This window comes from Dama dama, chromosome 5, assembly GCF_033118175.1.
Source record: "Dama dama isolate Ldn47 chromosome 5, ASM3311817v1, whole genome shotgun sequence".
NCBI classification, from domain to species: domain Eukaryota; kingdom Metazoa; phylum Chordata; class Mammalia; order Artiodactyla; family Cervidae; genus Dama; species Dama dama.
Genome location: NC_083685.1, coordinates 20,420,837 through 20,437,627, shown reverse-complemented (window position 1 = coordinate 20,437,627; position 16,791 = coordinate 20,420,837). Strand labels below are relative to the sequence as shown.

General features: G+C 38.6%; 1 protein-coding gene across 7 annotated transcripts in view; it reads left to right on the top strand.

Annotated features, from left to right (window-relative positions):
• Positions 1-16,791, top strand: part of MPHOSPH9 (M-phase phosphoprotein 9) — a 53,867-nt gene that overhangs the window by 11,787 nt on the left and 25,289 nt on the right. For 6 of the 7 annotated variants that reach the window (XM_061142045.1, XM_061142047.1, XM_061142048.1 and 3 more), the window contains 8 exons: positions 533-1,056; positions 1,944-2,067; positions 5,696-5,786; positions 7,441-7,547; positions 10,745-10,870; positions 11,034-11,494; positions 11,800-11,955; positions 15,742-15,829. In XM_061142045.1, coding sequence (XP_060998028.1) covers positions 533-1,056; positions 1,944-2,067; positions 5,696-5,786; positions 7,441-7,547; positions 10,745-10,870; positions 11,034-11,494; positions 11,800-11,955; positions 15,742-15,829 — 1,677 coding nt within the window. The remainder of the gene's footprint in view (positions 1-532; positions 1,057-1,943; positions 2,068-5,695; positions 5,787-7,440; positions 7,548-10,744; positions 10,871-11,033; positions 11,495-11,799; positions 11,956-15,741; positions 15,830-16,791) is intronic. The other variant, XM_061142046.1, reaches the window with a different exon arrangement.

Sequence of the window (16,791 nt, the reverse complement as noted above, 5' to 3'; positions counted from 1 at the left end):
CATATTCATGAGGAGGCTTGAGCAGAGGAGAATTCAGCATAGAATTGGGGCAGAGATCTACAGAGTCCACGCTTTAGTAGACTGAAGTCAGGAGGGTCAGCATCATAGTTCCGTCCTCCACCCTGGTAGGGGCTTAATTCCTAGTGTCAGGACTTACTGAAGCTCAGGTTCTTTATGTCTCATTGAAGACAGAACTCCGTGAAAGCCAAGGTGATAGATAAGTGGATTTACGTAGAGAGGCACACATTTCATAGACAGAATGCAGTCTATCTCAAAAGGCAAGAGCGGCCTTGGCAGAAACACACTACAGTCAGAGTGAGGGGCATCTCAGAAGACGAGAAGCCCCCAGTTAGTTAATTCTTTATGTCAGATTTGCTTATAAATTAAAGGTAAGACACAAGTGTCATCTTTAGAGTAGTATCTCTTATTTTTAAAAGGAGTATTTTTAAGACATTTATGAAAATGTGATATTTAATCTACATTCTTGGCCAAATCTCTTTTTTTTCCCCTCAAATCTCTTTTTTATTTTTAGCGTATACAGGAGGAAATAAAAAATTTAGTCAAGTTACAGACCAATAATGCTTCCTGGGCTTCCTATGATAGACGTTCTTTAAGCAAACAAAGATCTTCAGAAAGTCAAATGGGTTTTTTTTCTGAAAACGGTGAGAGAAATGAATATGTTATCAGTTATCCCAAGTCTGAAGAGTCTGAAATGCAGCAAGAAGCATCCCTGTCGCAACCAGACTGCAATGTGGATAGTAGCTCAGTGAGCAGTGGGTATGGAACGTTTTGCATCTCAGAACTAAACACCTACAAATCTAAGGACGCTCAAGATTTCATGGAGCACACAGAGGCTGCTGAAGGACAGTTTGGAGCAGCGGTGGTGCCATCGGAGCCGCTTGGAGACGGGGTGAAAACCCAGAGTTTTTATATTCATCCAAATGAAGAGCTCTGTGCTGCTTTAAAAGAAGAGATTCCCATTTTCCCCGGTGAATTTGAACACAGTTTTCCTGGTGAAAGTAAGATTTCGGAAGTATACAGTGGAAAAACAAACAAGTAAGTTGAATTTCTCCATCACTTGAAGGGAGTTTTACTTGTTAAATACATTTATAATAAGCTAAACATGTTTAATAAATACAGCTCTTTTTAGTTGGAATGAGATGTGTTTGAACATGTCAGTTTTATCAAATTTTTTATTGCCTGTGGAAAACTGAAAGTAACAAAGTTCATTATATGTTAATGACACCGACTGCCTTCCCATTGATAATAAGACTACGAAAACTCTTAGGGTGGGAGGCCTCGCCAGAAAAATACCTTTTATATTTTCTAGTCACTACTGACTTGCTGAAAATTAGAGTATAGGACTGAATCAACTGGAATTTTGTCACACATGTTCGTATTATTTAAAACCAAATATTATATACAAGCATGCTCAATTTTATGTTTTTTATATATTAGAAGAGATTTTGTAAGTTAAATGACATTTTAATTCATCCAGGGGACTTTTCAGTAAAAGGAACTTAGGCTGAATTTGTAAGGCAAATAATCACTTAAAGTTACACTCAGTTTTATGTCTCTGAAGTGTGTCATCTAATGTAAGGTATTTAACTATAACAACTCATATCTTGGGTACCCATAAGTCCATCTAAATAAGTATGATTTCACTGTGGAGATATACTTAGTACTTGTAGGTGCCACTGTGGTGGTTTTTGTTCTATCCTTGGCTACAGACTATACATACTGTTAATCACTGGTAGTCAGTCCTTTTCTTAGTTTTGCCTTTAATAATAAGATACTGTAAAAAGAAATTCATGCAACTCAATAAAAATCTATCCCCTCGCTGCTATTAGAAAAGCAATTCGAAGCACAGTCTCTATCAGTGTTTAGTTTTATTTGAAGACAGCATTTAAAGAGAGGTATTTTGTTTTTTTCTTTTTAAATAGTAAATCGATAACATCATGGGCTCAAAGGCTGAAGCAGAACCAACCAAAGAGAGCACATAAAGAAGAGGGCTACTCAAAATCTATGCAAGGAGATGAGCAAACCAAGAAATCCCCAACTGAGAAAGTAGGTGATAAGTCACTTGACTCTGGTGTGCTTTAGCTGTGGATAATCAGGATAGTTACGTTGTGTTTACCACCTGTTTACTAACACAAAAATTTCTTTGCCTTTTCTTTTGTTAGTTTGTTCCCTATCTTTTATAGTGTCTCTAAGAATGGGAAACAGTAGTCCAAGTAGTGGTTCCTTCATAGGCCTGAAACCAAAGCTAGTGAGGAATGAAAGTACTAGGAAAAAAAAAAAATGAAACATTTATTTTGTAAATGTCCTAATTCCTTTTGTACTGCAAATGTTTACAATTAGCCTGAGAGTAATCTATTATTTTTTGAAAAACCCTCAAATAATTTTTATTACTATTAAGTTGTAATAACTATTAATATATGTGTGAATGCTTTAGATGTCTCTATAAAAACAGTTGAAGCTTGGACAACTTGAATTTATGATCCAAATTGCAGGAGATTAAATGTTTACATTTATGTGGCCCTTTTGCCCATACAGCAGCTGCTTTTGTTAAAGAGTTACGGATACTGAGTAAATTTTAAACGTCTTTAAAGCTCCTTTGGCCTAAATTGTCATTGAATAACATTGTTTAATATAATACATTGAGATCACAAAATCACGTCTCTCTACAAACTTGATTCCTTTAGAAACGGGTCATGTCTTGATTATTCTGAACACTTTTTCTATCATCCTTTGAAAAAGATCTATTAAAGAGTAGAAATCATAAGAACACAGTCCCTCAGCCTTCATAAGGCACTATTCTCTTTCGGTCAATTTTCTTTCTTCAACCCATGGTAACTTAGGCTTCTTAATATCAGGTGTTGAACTTAATCAGGTTTGTGTTGAGGAGGGAAATGAAAGTGAAGAAGCTCCATGAACCATCAAGCCTCTGGGCCTGGTGCTGTATTGGTAGCTCTGTTCTTTTGAACCAGCACAGTATATCCTTGTTTGGTGTAATGGCATAAAAGCCTTTGGAGACTGGACTGAAAGTTGCTTTTTTCATTGGAATAGGTTGGCAGAAAGGGAAAATGTTTTCATACATACTAGTTTCTTTTTTTTATTTCAACGTTAGCTGAAACTCAGAGGAGACTTTTTCACTTCTGATAAACTATGTATTTGTGGTATGGATCACAGTGGATTCACTGTCTTTTGCGACTGTGGATCAGTATTTGTTTGATGTAGCCCTGTGGTTCCCAGAATTTGCTGCATGTTAGAGTCATTAGGCGCTTCAGAAATCTGGGACTCCCCTGGTGGTCCAGTAGCTAAGACTCCACGCTCCCAATATAGGGGGCCTGGGTTCGATCTCTGATTGGGAAACTAGGTTCCATATGCTGCAACCAAGACCTGGTGCAGCCAAATAAATAAATTAAAAAAAAATCTACTTACACCTGGCCACCAGCCCCACATGGTCTGCCCTCATTGTTGTGGTTGTGACCTGTTACCAGGTGGTATAAAATCTCCTCCGGTGAGTCTTCTGGGCTGTAAAGCTTGAAACCAGTGATCTGGCCAAGTTTTCTTCCTCCATTCAGTGGAGGATCTGATGAGCAGCCAAGGATCAAAGGTACTGTCTGAGAGATGCCCTTTGGGGTTAGGTCTTCCTAGTAGTCTGTTTTGCCTCTGGGGGTCTCAGTAGGGCAGAGGGGAAAGCTGTGATGAGGGCATGATGCTCTTTGAACTTTTCCTTTTCTTTGATCATCTCCTAAACAAAGTTTTATTTTCCTATTTTTTTAAAGGTGAATTTGATATTTTTTATCTTAAATCCTTAGGGGAAATCAAGTTTCTTTGGTATGTCTGTTTTAAACAGCTTTCAGGTAATGGGGGTTGGTGAAACAAAGACACCACACCTGAAACGTACTTTTTACTTGCCTAATTCTCAAATTCTGTGGATTCACAGAAGTTGGAACTTTCCTCTTTATTTCATCCTTTCTCATCTCATTTTTTGTTTCCTTTTCATTTTCAGCCTAAATCCAGGGAATCTTTTTTTTTTTAATTTTTAAATTTTTTTTTTTTTTTTTCAGGGAATCTTTATGATCAGAATTCTCTTGGAATCCAGTTTTCTTCTAATACAATATAGTTTATTTGGGGGTCTAGCTATTCTGAAGTGCATCTTGAAATTGGATAGCGTTTAGCACAGGGATTTTCTAAAGCTCCAGCCGGTCTTTGTCTCCTTGGTCCTTTGGGACAGACTGGCTGTTAGCATTTTTCCAGCTGTGGCCTCCTCGGTGGTTTTTCAGGTGCTTTAGACGGTTACTGATGAAAGTCCTGTGCTAGGCTGAGGCTGGTTTCCTGGGAAGGGCTATCCTTGCACCATACTTTCCTTTCTCTTTAAATATGGGCTGTTTTCTTCAGCCAAAGCCTTAGGGGCTGGAAGAGCAGCAGAGGATTATGTGAGGTAAGCCCCCTCCGGCCAATGCAGTGTGCGTTGGCTCAGCACTTTAGGATTTGCACCTCAGAACCGACGAAAAACAAAATATTTCACTGGGGATTTTTCACTTAGTCTTCTGCAGTCAGCTTTTTCTGGTCAGCTGAGTTCAGATATGCAACAGAAATTCGAACAGATAGGAGTTGTAGAAGAGACATTTGATGAAGAAGAGGTTAAAAGTGGTGCCTTAGAAAGCTGTGCATGCATGCTCAGTCGTGTCCGACTCTTTGTGACCCCATGGACTGTAACCCACCAGGCTCCTCTGTCTGTGGGATTCTCTAGGCAAGAATACTGGAGTGGGTTGCCATGCTCTCCTCCAGGGGATCTTCCCAACCCAGGGATGGAACCCATGTCTCTTATGTCTCCTGAATTGACAGGCGGATTCTTTACCATTGGCTTCACCTGGGAATCTAAGGAGGATAGAAAAAGAAGGCTGAGTGGTGATCCCCTTCTTGGTAGGGAGAATGTCAGCAGCTTTAGCATACTTTTACTTAGGCAGTAGGTCCACAGGTGCTTGTAAGCAAATAGAGCTATGTACTTCTTAACAGGAATTGAAAGTTTGGAGGTGGAATTGATAAAAAAAATTCCAATGAAAATAATCTTTTCGCATATCTCGTTTGGAATCACAGATTTCTTGTGACAATGCCAGAGATATTGTAAGGAAATTTTAACTCAGATCTTTTAATTAGAATTGAGAATAAGTAAGCATTTTTAACCTTTTCTGGTAACCAATTATTTGTATCTAAGGTATAGTCTGCTGTTGAGAGTTCATGTTAGTTATTTATGTGCAGTTTTCAGAGTTGATTTATTGCAATCTTACTGATAAAAGTGAATTATTATGGCTTTTACATTAATTTTGGTACTAAATGACTGTAATTCTAGGCACTTGAAATTTCTTTTGGAAATTGATGGCAAATTAGGAATCCGTTTTCATTCTGAACTCTTTTTCACACCTACTTCCCGTTTCTTCTTTCAGCTCCACAGAGAATCAAAATAAATGTTTGTAAATTACACAGGAATAGAAAATCCTTCACTGTTAATTCCTATCATTTTGCAATTATTGGAACCGTGGGGAAAGCCAGGCTGACTTTCTTTGTGAACCTCTGAAAGTTTCTCTATGCCTGGGTTTGACACCTGGCTCATATTCCTTGGGTCAGCAGTTTGTGCCTAGAGATTTTAAACTGTCAACTGATGGCTTTCTTTCTTGATTTGTAGTCTGATTTCACTGCTGATACACATTCTCGAGTTTTTTACTTCAACAAACCAGATGAGGGTCCAAATTCTTGGATGTCTGAATCAGGAACAGGTATGATACTTGTTTTGTTTTTGTTTTCTGGCCTTACCCCTCAGCACGAGGGATGGTTGTTCCCCAATCAGGGATAGAGCCTGTGCCCCCTGCAGTGGAAGCGTGGAGTCCTAACCACTGAACCACCTGGGAAGTCCCAGTACTTATATTTTTAAGTTTTTTCAAAATAGTAATGTGTGCATTTCTCCTAGGGTGATAATCGTGTACTGTACACTAAAGGGGTTTCTAAGATGTATTGTGTGTTGTCTTATGTCTCTGCATCTGTAACTTCCTCACTTGCCTTAATTTGTGCTACCAGTTTTGAAAAGATAGAAGTGTTTTGTTTTTTTACAGTTATTTCAAATGGCTACAACAATCATCTCAGAGTTTTTTTTGGATATCCAAAGTGAATTAATAAATTCAACCTCCCTGTGAGCCATTCTGTATTCTCCATGGTGAACTTATTTTAGTCTTAATGGCTTTGCACACTAACTCCTTTTTCCACCATCCCACATCCAATTCAGGATGAATCAGCTGTGCCTGTGAAAGTTGCCAGACTCTAGCGCCTGTCGCCACCTCCCTGCTCTCATCCTTCACGAAGCCTCATCACCTGCCCTCTGCGTTCCCATGAGCCTCTTGACCAGCCTCCCTGCTTTCACTGTGCACCTTCCTTCTGTTTTCAACACTGTAGCCAGTGCAATCCTTTGGAAAGACCAGTCGATCACGTGACACCTCTGCATAAATCCTGCAGTGGGTCTGCCGTGTGCAGAATGAGAGCCCGGAGTTTGTCCTTATTCCCACAGGCCCGCAGACATCTAGCCCTGCTGTTGGACCTCAGTGTCTGCTAGTCTCCCCCTTTCTCTGATTTAGCAGGGAGGCTCTTTGCTCAAATATATCAGATGAGTTCTCGTTTTAGGGCTTTTGTTCAGCTGCTTCCTGTACGTGGAATGTTCTCCTCACTCCTTATGGGGGGAACCTCCTCATACATGGCTAACACGGCCAACCTCAACCATCCTGTTCAATAAGAGCACCTGTCCTCCCTTCTACACACACTGCATCCTCCCTTATGCCCAGTTTTTAAATTTTACCAGAGGAGAATGCTGGCCATCTTCTGACATACTGTATATACTGTAGTCTTTTTACTTCCTCCCCACAGCTGGCATAGTAAATGCTCAATAAGCATTTGAAACATTGAGTTCTTTGCATTGCTCCTGTGTAAGTCTGTACTTTGCATAAAGAAATTGTTGTCTTTTTAAAAAATATATTTATTTTAGGGACTTCCCTGGCCATCTAGCAGTTCAGACTTCACCTTCCAACACAGGGAGTGCAGGTTTGATTCCTGGTCAGGGAACTAATCACACATGCCTCATGTCCAAAAAAACAAAACATAAAACAATATTATAACCAATAAAGACTTTAAAAATGGTCCACATCAAAAAAAAAGTCTTAAATATTTATTTTATAGTTCAGTTTAAAATATTTGAATCATTAAGTTAGGACTCCTACATGGCAAGACACTTAAGTGAATTTTTTTCCCTTCTAAATTCAATTTTCTGTATCCAGGTAGCCAAAACCTCCCATATTTAATATTCTTTAGGTAGAAATAAGTTCTTCTAGAAAGCACTATTATTCTTTTTCCTCACCCTTATCTATTCTGTGTATTTCTTCACATTAGGACTGACTTACTGGAAACTGGAGGAGAAGGACATGTATCACTCTTTGCCTGAGACTTTAGAGAAGACATTTGCACCAGCCTCCTCCACGGATATATCACCTAGCCAGGTAATTTCGTAATACGTGATGCACATGTATATTTGTGTTACACAATTGTATACTGTTTCATTTATAAATTTTGTGTTTTTCTATTTCTGATATACAGAAAAAAGGCATGGGCTTTAAATCATACCCACCTGCTTTCAAATTTGGTCTCTAGCATTCATTGCTTGTGTGAAAATTATTTAAAAATGAAATTAAAAATGCCCAGTGTCATATGATATTAAATGACATGGTTTTGTGTCCACTGTTTTAAATGTAGTAAGTACACAGATAAACTTCTTTTCCCATTCCCAGACCTGGTTTTGATTTTCTACTCTGTTATAACCTCCCGCTGATCCATTTTGTCATAATTAAGTTACTGTATTGATTTTCTTTGAGCAAGGAATGTAAATACTTTATTGACTTCAGAGCAAAGAAATAAAAATATCCAGTATGTGTATATCGATGTATATCGATATATATAACTCTGTCTTCTGTGCTTAGATCAGGGGATGAGAAAATGGGTTGGAGGAAAGGAGAGAGACGATTAAAGTAACCAGGAGAGCTGCAAACACAAGTGACAGGCGTAGATGGGCAGGACAACATGGGACCAGCAGATTGGTGGACATCTGAGTCCCAGAGAGGGTGGAAACCAGCACTCCATCCTTCAGGAAAGTAGTAGAAGAGACAGATAAACACAAAGAAGGAAGGGCTGGGGAAGTGAGATTGAGGGGTCTGGGAGACTCAGTGGGCTTTTCAATTATAGGCTCACTGTGTGTGTTTTCTTGATCTGCAACATCTGTAAATGATGTTTTGTTGACTCAAAATATAAAGTTCCCATCAGTTTTAAGACTTCCTGCTTCCTATTCTACCAAGAAAAAAAAAAAATTCATCAATTAGACTGATGCAGTGCTTTCTTATCACTTAGAATTTATGTTTTATAGACTTAAACATATTTTTATCATCTATTTCTCATACATACTTAATGAAAAATATAAGTGAAGTAAATTGGTTGAAACATCTTTACTTTCAGGGGCTTAACTCTTCACACTCTTCTCTTAAGTCAGTGCTGGTTTCTGTCTTTTCCATACTCCATTTCCCTTGGGCCACCAAGAGCATTGGTGACTTTACATTTCTTTAAAAGCGAATGAAAAGCCTTGGTGCTGAGTTTTTACCTGACTTAGTAGTTATGTATAACTGACCTGTATTTGACCCTCAGATGGGGAATGTTGCTTAAGCAGCTGATTCACTGTCCCTTAAATATTGGTTCTCAGGGATTCCAGCACAGGTTCAAGCCACTAGGATTTTCTTCCAAGCTGCTGACACCCTTTGGCCAATTTTGATGGCTTTTTTATTTGTATATGAGGAGCCAGTGACAATTGTGTCACAGCTACTACTTGACCAAAGGCATTTGTAGGATACCATTAATTATAAGAGGCATCCTCTGTTCAGAGATGTTAAAATATGACGAGAGTTCAATGCCTGGTTGGGGAACTAAGATCCCACAAGCCTTGTGGCATGGCAAAAAAAGAAGCAGTCCCTCATACAGGGCTGTGTGTGCTCAGTCATGTCTGACTCTTTGTGACCCCATGAACTGCAGCCCATGGCTCCTCTGTCCATGGAGTTGTTTTCCAGACAAGAATACTGGAGCGGGTTGCCATTTCCTTCTCGAGAGGATCTTCCCAACCCAGGGATCGAGCCCATGTCTCCTGCATCTCCTGCATCGACAGGCAGATTCTTTACCCTTGAGCCACCGGGGAGGCCCCAATATAGGGCTACTTTCCGAGTGTTTCTCTAATATGCTGTTTTTGATTCATTCATTCATTTACCTATCTCTCTGTCCATCCATCCCTTCACCCATTCCAAGGTGAAAAAAGTCACTTGGTATTACTATGATCTCTAAATAGATTAGTTATAACTCTTCACCCAGGCCCCCAGGGTAGGATTCCTCAGGCTATAGCCAGAGCCAAAGAACTGCTGCTCAGCGTAAGCTTCAGCACTTGAAAAGCCTTCTAGGTTATAGGTATATAAAAGTAAAATTTCAAAGTGGGGTTATAGAAATGGTTAATTTTAAAAGTTTACATTTAACAAATTAATGCCTTTAATGCACACACAGAAAGTATAATTGTCTTTTTCACAAGCTAGTTAAGGGTTTATTAAAAAATATTAATTCATGGTGCTCTGCAGTCTTTGTAGTATCTGGAAATGGGACAGTTCAGAAGTTTAAAGCTGTATGACAAATGGGTTCTTTCAGTGCTTTCAATGTATCTCTCACTGAATCTGTAAGATCATTTGAGAGAATGTCCAAAGTTTAAATTTGAGGCCCAGAGTTAAATGGTACCTTGTCATGACCTACAATAAGACCCATCTTAAGATAGGTTAGGCCCGGTGTGTTACTATTTGGAGCTGAGGCCTCTTTGTAACACTTCCAGTGTAGCAAAGCCCTGATTTCTGTTGTGGAAGTTAGGATTGTATCTTCTTATTTTTATAACTAATTTAAAGGAGGTCTTATTTTCATTGGGTAACTTCTTTCTTAACACTTCTTGTCTGTGATGTGCTGTGCTTAGTCACTCAGTTGTGTCCGACTCTTTGCGACCCCGTGGACTGTAACCCGCCAGGCTCCTCTGTCCATGGAGATTTCTCCAGGCAAGAATACTGGAGTGGGTTGCCATGCCCTCCTCCAGGGGATCTTCCCAACCCAGGGATCAAACCCATGTTTCCCACATTGCAGGTGGATTCTTTACCATCTGAGGCACCAGAGACTGCTAACTCTTAAATATGAATGTAACTACAGAGCTAGGCAACTCCACTCTTGACACCTGTCCCTTCAAGTCACAGGAAATTAATCTGGCTGGAAGTTTTCTTGTCCCGCTTCATTCATTCATTATGAAGTCTTTTCTTCAGAACTTGTTTCTTATTTTAAGTAAGGAGATTACCACAGATTTTATTCTTTGAAAGTGTTCTTAGGGTTTTAAATACCCTAGGTTTAAATTATCCCGTTAATATTTATGGTTAAAAAAGACGAAAATTTTTTTCCTGAGGTAACAGATACTGGGGAATGACCTCCAAACTCTTTATTATAAATCTGATGGTCTAGCATCTTGGTTTATTTTAAATTTTTTAAGAAACCTTTTTATGGTGCTGATCTTGATATCAGGAAAGTAAACTTTTTTCATCATTGATTCATTGATAATATTTGAATAATTTTGTTTCATATCTTTAAGTCTAATACTAGTAATGAGATGAAGCCACCATCATTGAAGGATATTTATCATAAAAAACAAAGGGAAAACAAGCAGTTACCTGAGAGGAATCTCACTTCTGCTTCCAACCCAAATCATCCGCCAGAGGTAAAGTTGTCAGCACTGCTGAGTGAAAATGAAAGATGCTTCATGACTTTAACTCTCATCTTGAGCTTCTTTCCCCTAGGAGATCTAAAGCCTACTCACTTAAACAAATGAAAAAACCCGCATGGAGAGAGCGAAAGCTTACTGTTCTCTGTCTTATTTCTAGGTATTGACTCTGGACCCAACGTTACACGTGAAGCCAAATCAGCAGATTTCAGGGATTCAACCACATGGTTTTTTGAATGCTCTTGATGACAGAATATCCTTTTCACCGGACTCTGTTCTAGAACCTAGTCTCTCTAGTCACTCTGACATAGACTTGTTTTCACAAGCAAGTCCTATCACTTCTCAGTTATCTGGTTTCCCAAAATATCCTACAGATGCAAAAATTTCGCCAGTGGAATCTTGGAAAAATCATGCATTCCGAAATGAGAGTAGGACCAGTTCCACGTTTCCTTCAGTATATACTGTTGGTAGTAACGACATCTCAGTCAGCACTGTAGATGAAGAAAACCCTGTCCTGGGACCGCCTGTCTCGGTCAGTCAGTCCCAGCTTCCAGGTACAGCCAATGGTGTCCCAGAATGCATTTCACTGACTTCCCTGGAGGATCCTGTGGTATTGTCTAAGTATGTACTTCTGGGAATGGCTTGTAATGTTAATAGATGTTCTCTAATGCCTGCTTAAATGATGAAAATTGTTTTTATTGAGCTTCAGTAATACATAAAAATTAAAATAATTAAGGTAGACTGTCTAAAAAATAATCTTTGTTTTATTATTAATAGCTGTCAATTTGTGGATTAATCTCATATTTTCTATAGGTGTATAAAGAGAAAAGCCTGTATTTTTGATTATGAGAATAATTGTGTTCTTGTTTTTTCCTATTGAGAGAGTGAGGAGATGCTTTCTAAATATTTTTTCCTCTCACCAACAGGATTAGGCAGAACTTGAAGGAAAAGCATGCTCGACACATAGCAGACCTTCGAGCTTACTATGAATCGGAAATAAATAGTTTGAAACAGAAACTGGAGGAAAAAGAAATTTCTGCAGCTGAAGACTGGAAGAAAACCAATCAAATTCTTGTAGACAGGTAAAACTTGTAATTTAACTGTAAAGTTAGTGTTTCTCCTATTTGGATATATTATTTTGCCCAAAGCATAATATATTGTGATGATAAAACACTTTGAAAGCACATAATTTCGATTTGAAATTTTTCAGAGAAACATGTTTGCCTAAGTAATTATTTTTAAAGATTTGAGCCATCCTCTTAAAAAACACTGACAATTGATGCGGACATTTGTTGCATACGGGCAAAGTACTGAGATAGTTGAGTAGATTTTGTATATGTAAAGGAATGTCATTTTGTCTTGTATACTTATTTCCTGATAAGTCTGTGGCTGATGTCCTTTTTTCTTACCCAGATATGCATAGCTTTAACCTAGCCACTCAGGCACCTGTGGAAATAATTATCTCATTTAAAAAAACCGTAGGCACACGGGAGCATGGTCTTATATTAAGAACAGCTTTCCCCTTAGTTTCGAGATACTAGTATTAATAACAGCATACCTTGCAACATACTTTACAAATGAAATTAAACCGATTGGAAACTGAAGGGTGGCTTCCTGGTGGCTCAGTGGTAAAGAACCCACCTGCCAATGCAGAAGACAACATATGAACAGTCCCCGATCCAGGAAGATCCCACATGCTGAGGAGCAACGGAGCCACAAGCCCTCGTGCCACAACTGTTGATCCTGTGCTCTGGAGCCTGGGAGCCGCAGCTACTGAAGCCCTTGTGCCTAGAGCTCCCGCTTGTTGTAACTAGAGGAAAACCCACACAGCAACAAAGACCCAGCACAGCCAAAAACAAATAAATAAAATTATTTTTCAAGAAAGAAAACTGATAGGGTCTTGATGACAGCAAATAATCCTTCTTGAGGGCAAAGAAGACAAACCTCCTTGAGAATAATTATGAGGGAGCTGAAATCTTCTGGTCCAGTTAGCAGTCTGACTTGCAGAATTTGAGTAAAACTAGCTTTTATACCTGTGTGTGGTTGCTGTGGTAGTTAACATGCTGTCTTAATCCATCCTGGTCATTTCTATTGCTTCCATTTTGCTGTTGGTGGGGATGGGGTCCAGTGGCAGAGAGAAGTAGTTTGAAAAGAGCAAGGAAAAAATAAAAGCTAGTTTTAGGTTTTCTAGGATGAAAAGAAAAGAGTAGATAGCAGGCTAGGGAAGTTGGTTCTTGGTTTTTTTGTTTTTTGTTTTGTTTTAAGGAAGGCACAGATGACCACAGGTACTTCCTGTTGGAAATCAGAAGCCTGACAGAAGCGCCCAGTAGGTCTTATTAGGTCAAAGAAAAGGTGCCAAAGAAGGCACAAAGTAAAGGGGGACTAGTTAAAATATTTTTATGTCTGGAACCCCTCAGAGTCATGAGAGGATGGAGGAGCAGACTGGAAGTCAGTGTCTTACATAAATGAAAGTTTTAATAACATCAGCAGTCTGCAGCACTGGAGTCAGTGTGCCTGTAACATGCAAATGAAGAGCAACGCATTTTTGTCCCCTTCCACTACCCCCAAAGGATTTGGTTTGGCCTGAAGTTGTTTAGAGAGAAATCATTTACCTTAGACAAAAACTAATAATTATGTTGGCAGTATACGCAGCAGTTTTTTTCAAACTTTAAAATTGCAAATTGGGAGCTCCAGTTGGGGCCATTAATACTTGTCACACAGTTGTAACTTAGGGGGTGAGATCTTTGGCATACCAGAATCAGTGTGGTAATTAAAAGAGAAAAATAACAGTACACCTACAGTTGACTGTTCAGTGAACTGTATTATTATTTGACTGTTTCATCAACAGTTTTATCAGCATTTCATTTTTGCAACGCTTTGATGCTTTTGTTGTTCCGTCGCTCAGTTGTGTTGACTCTTTGCGACCCCATGGACTGCAGCATGCCAGGCTTCCCTGTCCTTCACTATCTCCTGGAGTTTGCTCAGACTCATGTCCATTGAGTCAGTGATGCCATCCAACCATCTCATCCTCTGTCATCCCCTTGTCTTCCTGCCTCAGTTTTTCCCTGCATCAAGGTCTTTTCCAGTGAGTCAGCTCTTCGTATCAGGTGGCCAAAGTATTGGAGTTTCAGCTTCAGCATCAGTCCTTCCAATGAATATTCAGGATTTATTTCCTTTAGGAATGACTGGTTTGATCTCCTTGCTGTCTTATCCAACACCACAGTTCAAAAGCATCAATTCTTGGCCCTCAGCCTTCTTTATGGTCCAACTCTTATGACTACTGGAAAAACCGTAGTAGATTTGACTAGGTGAACCTTTGTTGGCAAAGTAATGTCTTTGCTTTTCTTCCAAGGAGCAAGCATCTTTTTATTTCATGCCTGCTGTCACCGTCTGCAGTGATTTTGGAGCCCAAGAAAATAAAGTCTGTCACTGTCTCCATTGTTTCCCCATCTGTGTTCCATGAAGTAATGGGACTGGATGCCACAATCTTCGTTCTTTTAATGTTGAGTTTTAAGCCAGCTTTTTCGCTCTCCTCTTTCACCTTCATCAAGAGGCTCTTTTTTTAAAAAAAAAAAAAAAAAGAAGCTCTTTAGTTCATCTTCGCTTTCTGTCATTTAGGGTGGTGTCATCTGCATATCTGAGGTTATCGATGCATAGTGGATAGGAACCTGAACTCTGGAGCCAGACTGCTTTGCTTGGAATCCTAGTGTGGCTCAGGAGGAACTTGACTTCTCTGTCTCTCTATTCACATTTGTAAAGTGGGAATGATGGCAAGCCTGACTCACAGGATTATGAGGATGAATGCAAAGTGCTTAACATAGACTGAGTATGTAGCCAGTACCCAATAAATACTAGCTGTTATTCACGATACATCATTAAACACTGAGTCAAAATGGTAACTGAATTCTTCCATGTATTTTGTTATTTTCAGGTCCTATGATAATTAGCTTTACAAAGAATGTCCTTCATTATAAGAATAATGACATTCATGCTAATTTGAAATAATATAGAAGGATATAATATGAAGTCTTTCTACCCCATCTTCTGTTCTCACATCCTAGACTTAATTTTTTGCATCCTTTTAGAAATCAAAATGTATATGCATATATAAATTTTTTTCATGGCAAAGATCAAGCTGTTTTATGCAGTCATCTATATGTTGCATGTTAAGTGTACAGTTCACTGGCTTTGAGCCTTCCCATTGTTGTGCTACCATCACCAGTGTCCATTGCCAGAACTTGTTTTAGCCTGCAAATCTGTCAGTCTGTACTCATTAAACAATAACTCCCCATGACCCCCTCCCTCCAGCCCCAGCAACCATCATTCTCCTTTGCCTCTCTTAATTTGATGCTTCTGGGTATCTTGTATAAATGGAATCACAGTTTTTGTCCTTTCATGTCTGGTTTATTTCACTCAGCATACCGTGTCCTTGAGGTTCATCCTTGTTCTAGCATGTGTCAGAGTTTTCCTTCCTTTTTAAGCCTGAATAATACTCCATTGCATGTATATACACACACACACACAGCCTTTTGTTTATATCCATTCATCCCTTGGTGGACACTTAAATTGCTTCCATCTTTTGGCTATTGTGAATTATGCTGCTGTGAATCTGAATATACAAAAACCTGCTCATGTCTTGCTTTTTTCACCTAATAATTCTTAGAGATTTTTTCATATCATTATTAATATTCCCTGACTGCTATAATATCAGGTTCATTGGGATACATTTTACTAAAATGGCATCCTTAGTATTGGCTAACATTGGAAAATTTGTTTTATGTAATATATTAGAGAATCAGATTTTTATAACACTTTTAAGAGAAAGGATATTGCTTTTGATTGTTTTGTTTCAATATATGTTGTTTTAGATGTGGCCAGTTAGAGAGTGCTCTGAATGAAGCTACTAGTCATGTGAGAACACTTGAAAATAAGAATAACATACTGGAAAGAGAAGTGGTAAGTATGGTATTTTTTGTTGCTGTTCTAGTGACTAAATGTTTAAAAATGTAAGCTTTTTTATTAATTGAACTTTAGAGACAAATGAGTATTTTTATAAAAGCATTATATGTTGCTTGTCTTCTCCTTTAGGATTTCTTGTTAAGATTCTGTTTTGAATGCTGCTGGCGTTATATGATAACTACATATTTTACCCTTTAAAAATTTTATTTTTTAATTGGGATATAATTTGGATATTATAAAACTTATGCTTTTAAAGTGTACAATTCAGTGGTTTTTAGTATATTCACAAATTTATGCAACTGTCACCATAATTACTTTTGTAAGTTTTTTCTGCCTTAAAAAGAAATCCCAAACCCCTTTAGCCATCCCCGCCATTCACATACACACTCTTTTCAGCTATAAGCAGCCACTACTCTGCTTTCTGTTTCAGTGAGTTTACCTATTCTGGGTATTTGGTGTAGATGGAATCACATCGTATGTGACCTTGTGTATCTGGCTGCTTTCACTTAGTATCAGGTTTTCAAGGTTTATCCATAGGGTAGCGTGGGCCAGTATGTCACTCTTTCATAGTTGAGTGGTACTCTGGTATGGCTACGCCACATTTTGTTTATCCATCAGATGATAAGTGGGTTGATTTCACTTTTTGGCTATTATGACAGTGCTGTGAACATGTGTATACAAGATTTTATATGGACATATTTTCAGTTTTCTCAGATACATAAGTAGGAGTGCTTAACCTCTTCCTCTTAAATAACTTGTTTTTTCCCCCATGCACTGCCAAGTTTTATTCTTCTGTGTGTAATTTTACAAACAGTTTTTTGCTGGAAAATGCCAGTTATATTCTAGACATTATTTCTGTGTCTTTGATGTTTATTTAGGTATCTTTGTCTCCTCCTAAACTGTGGCTTCCCATTTGGCTCAGTGGTAAGGAATTTGCCTGCCAATGCAGGAGATGTGGG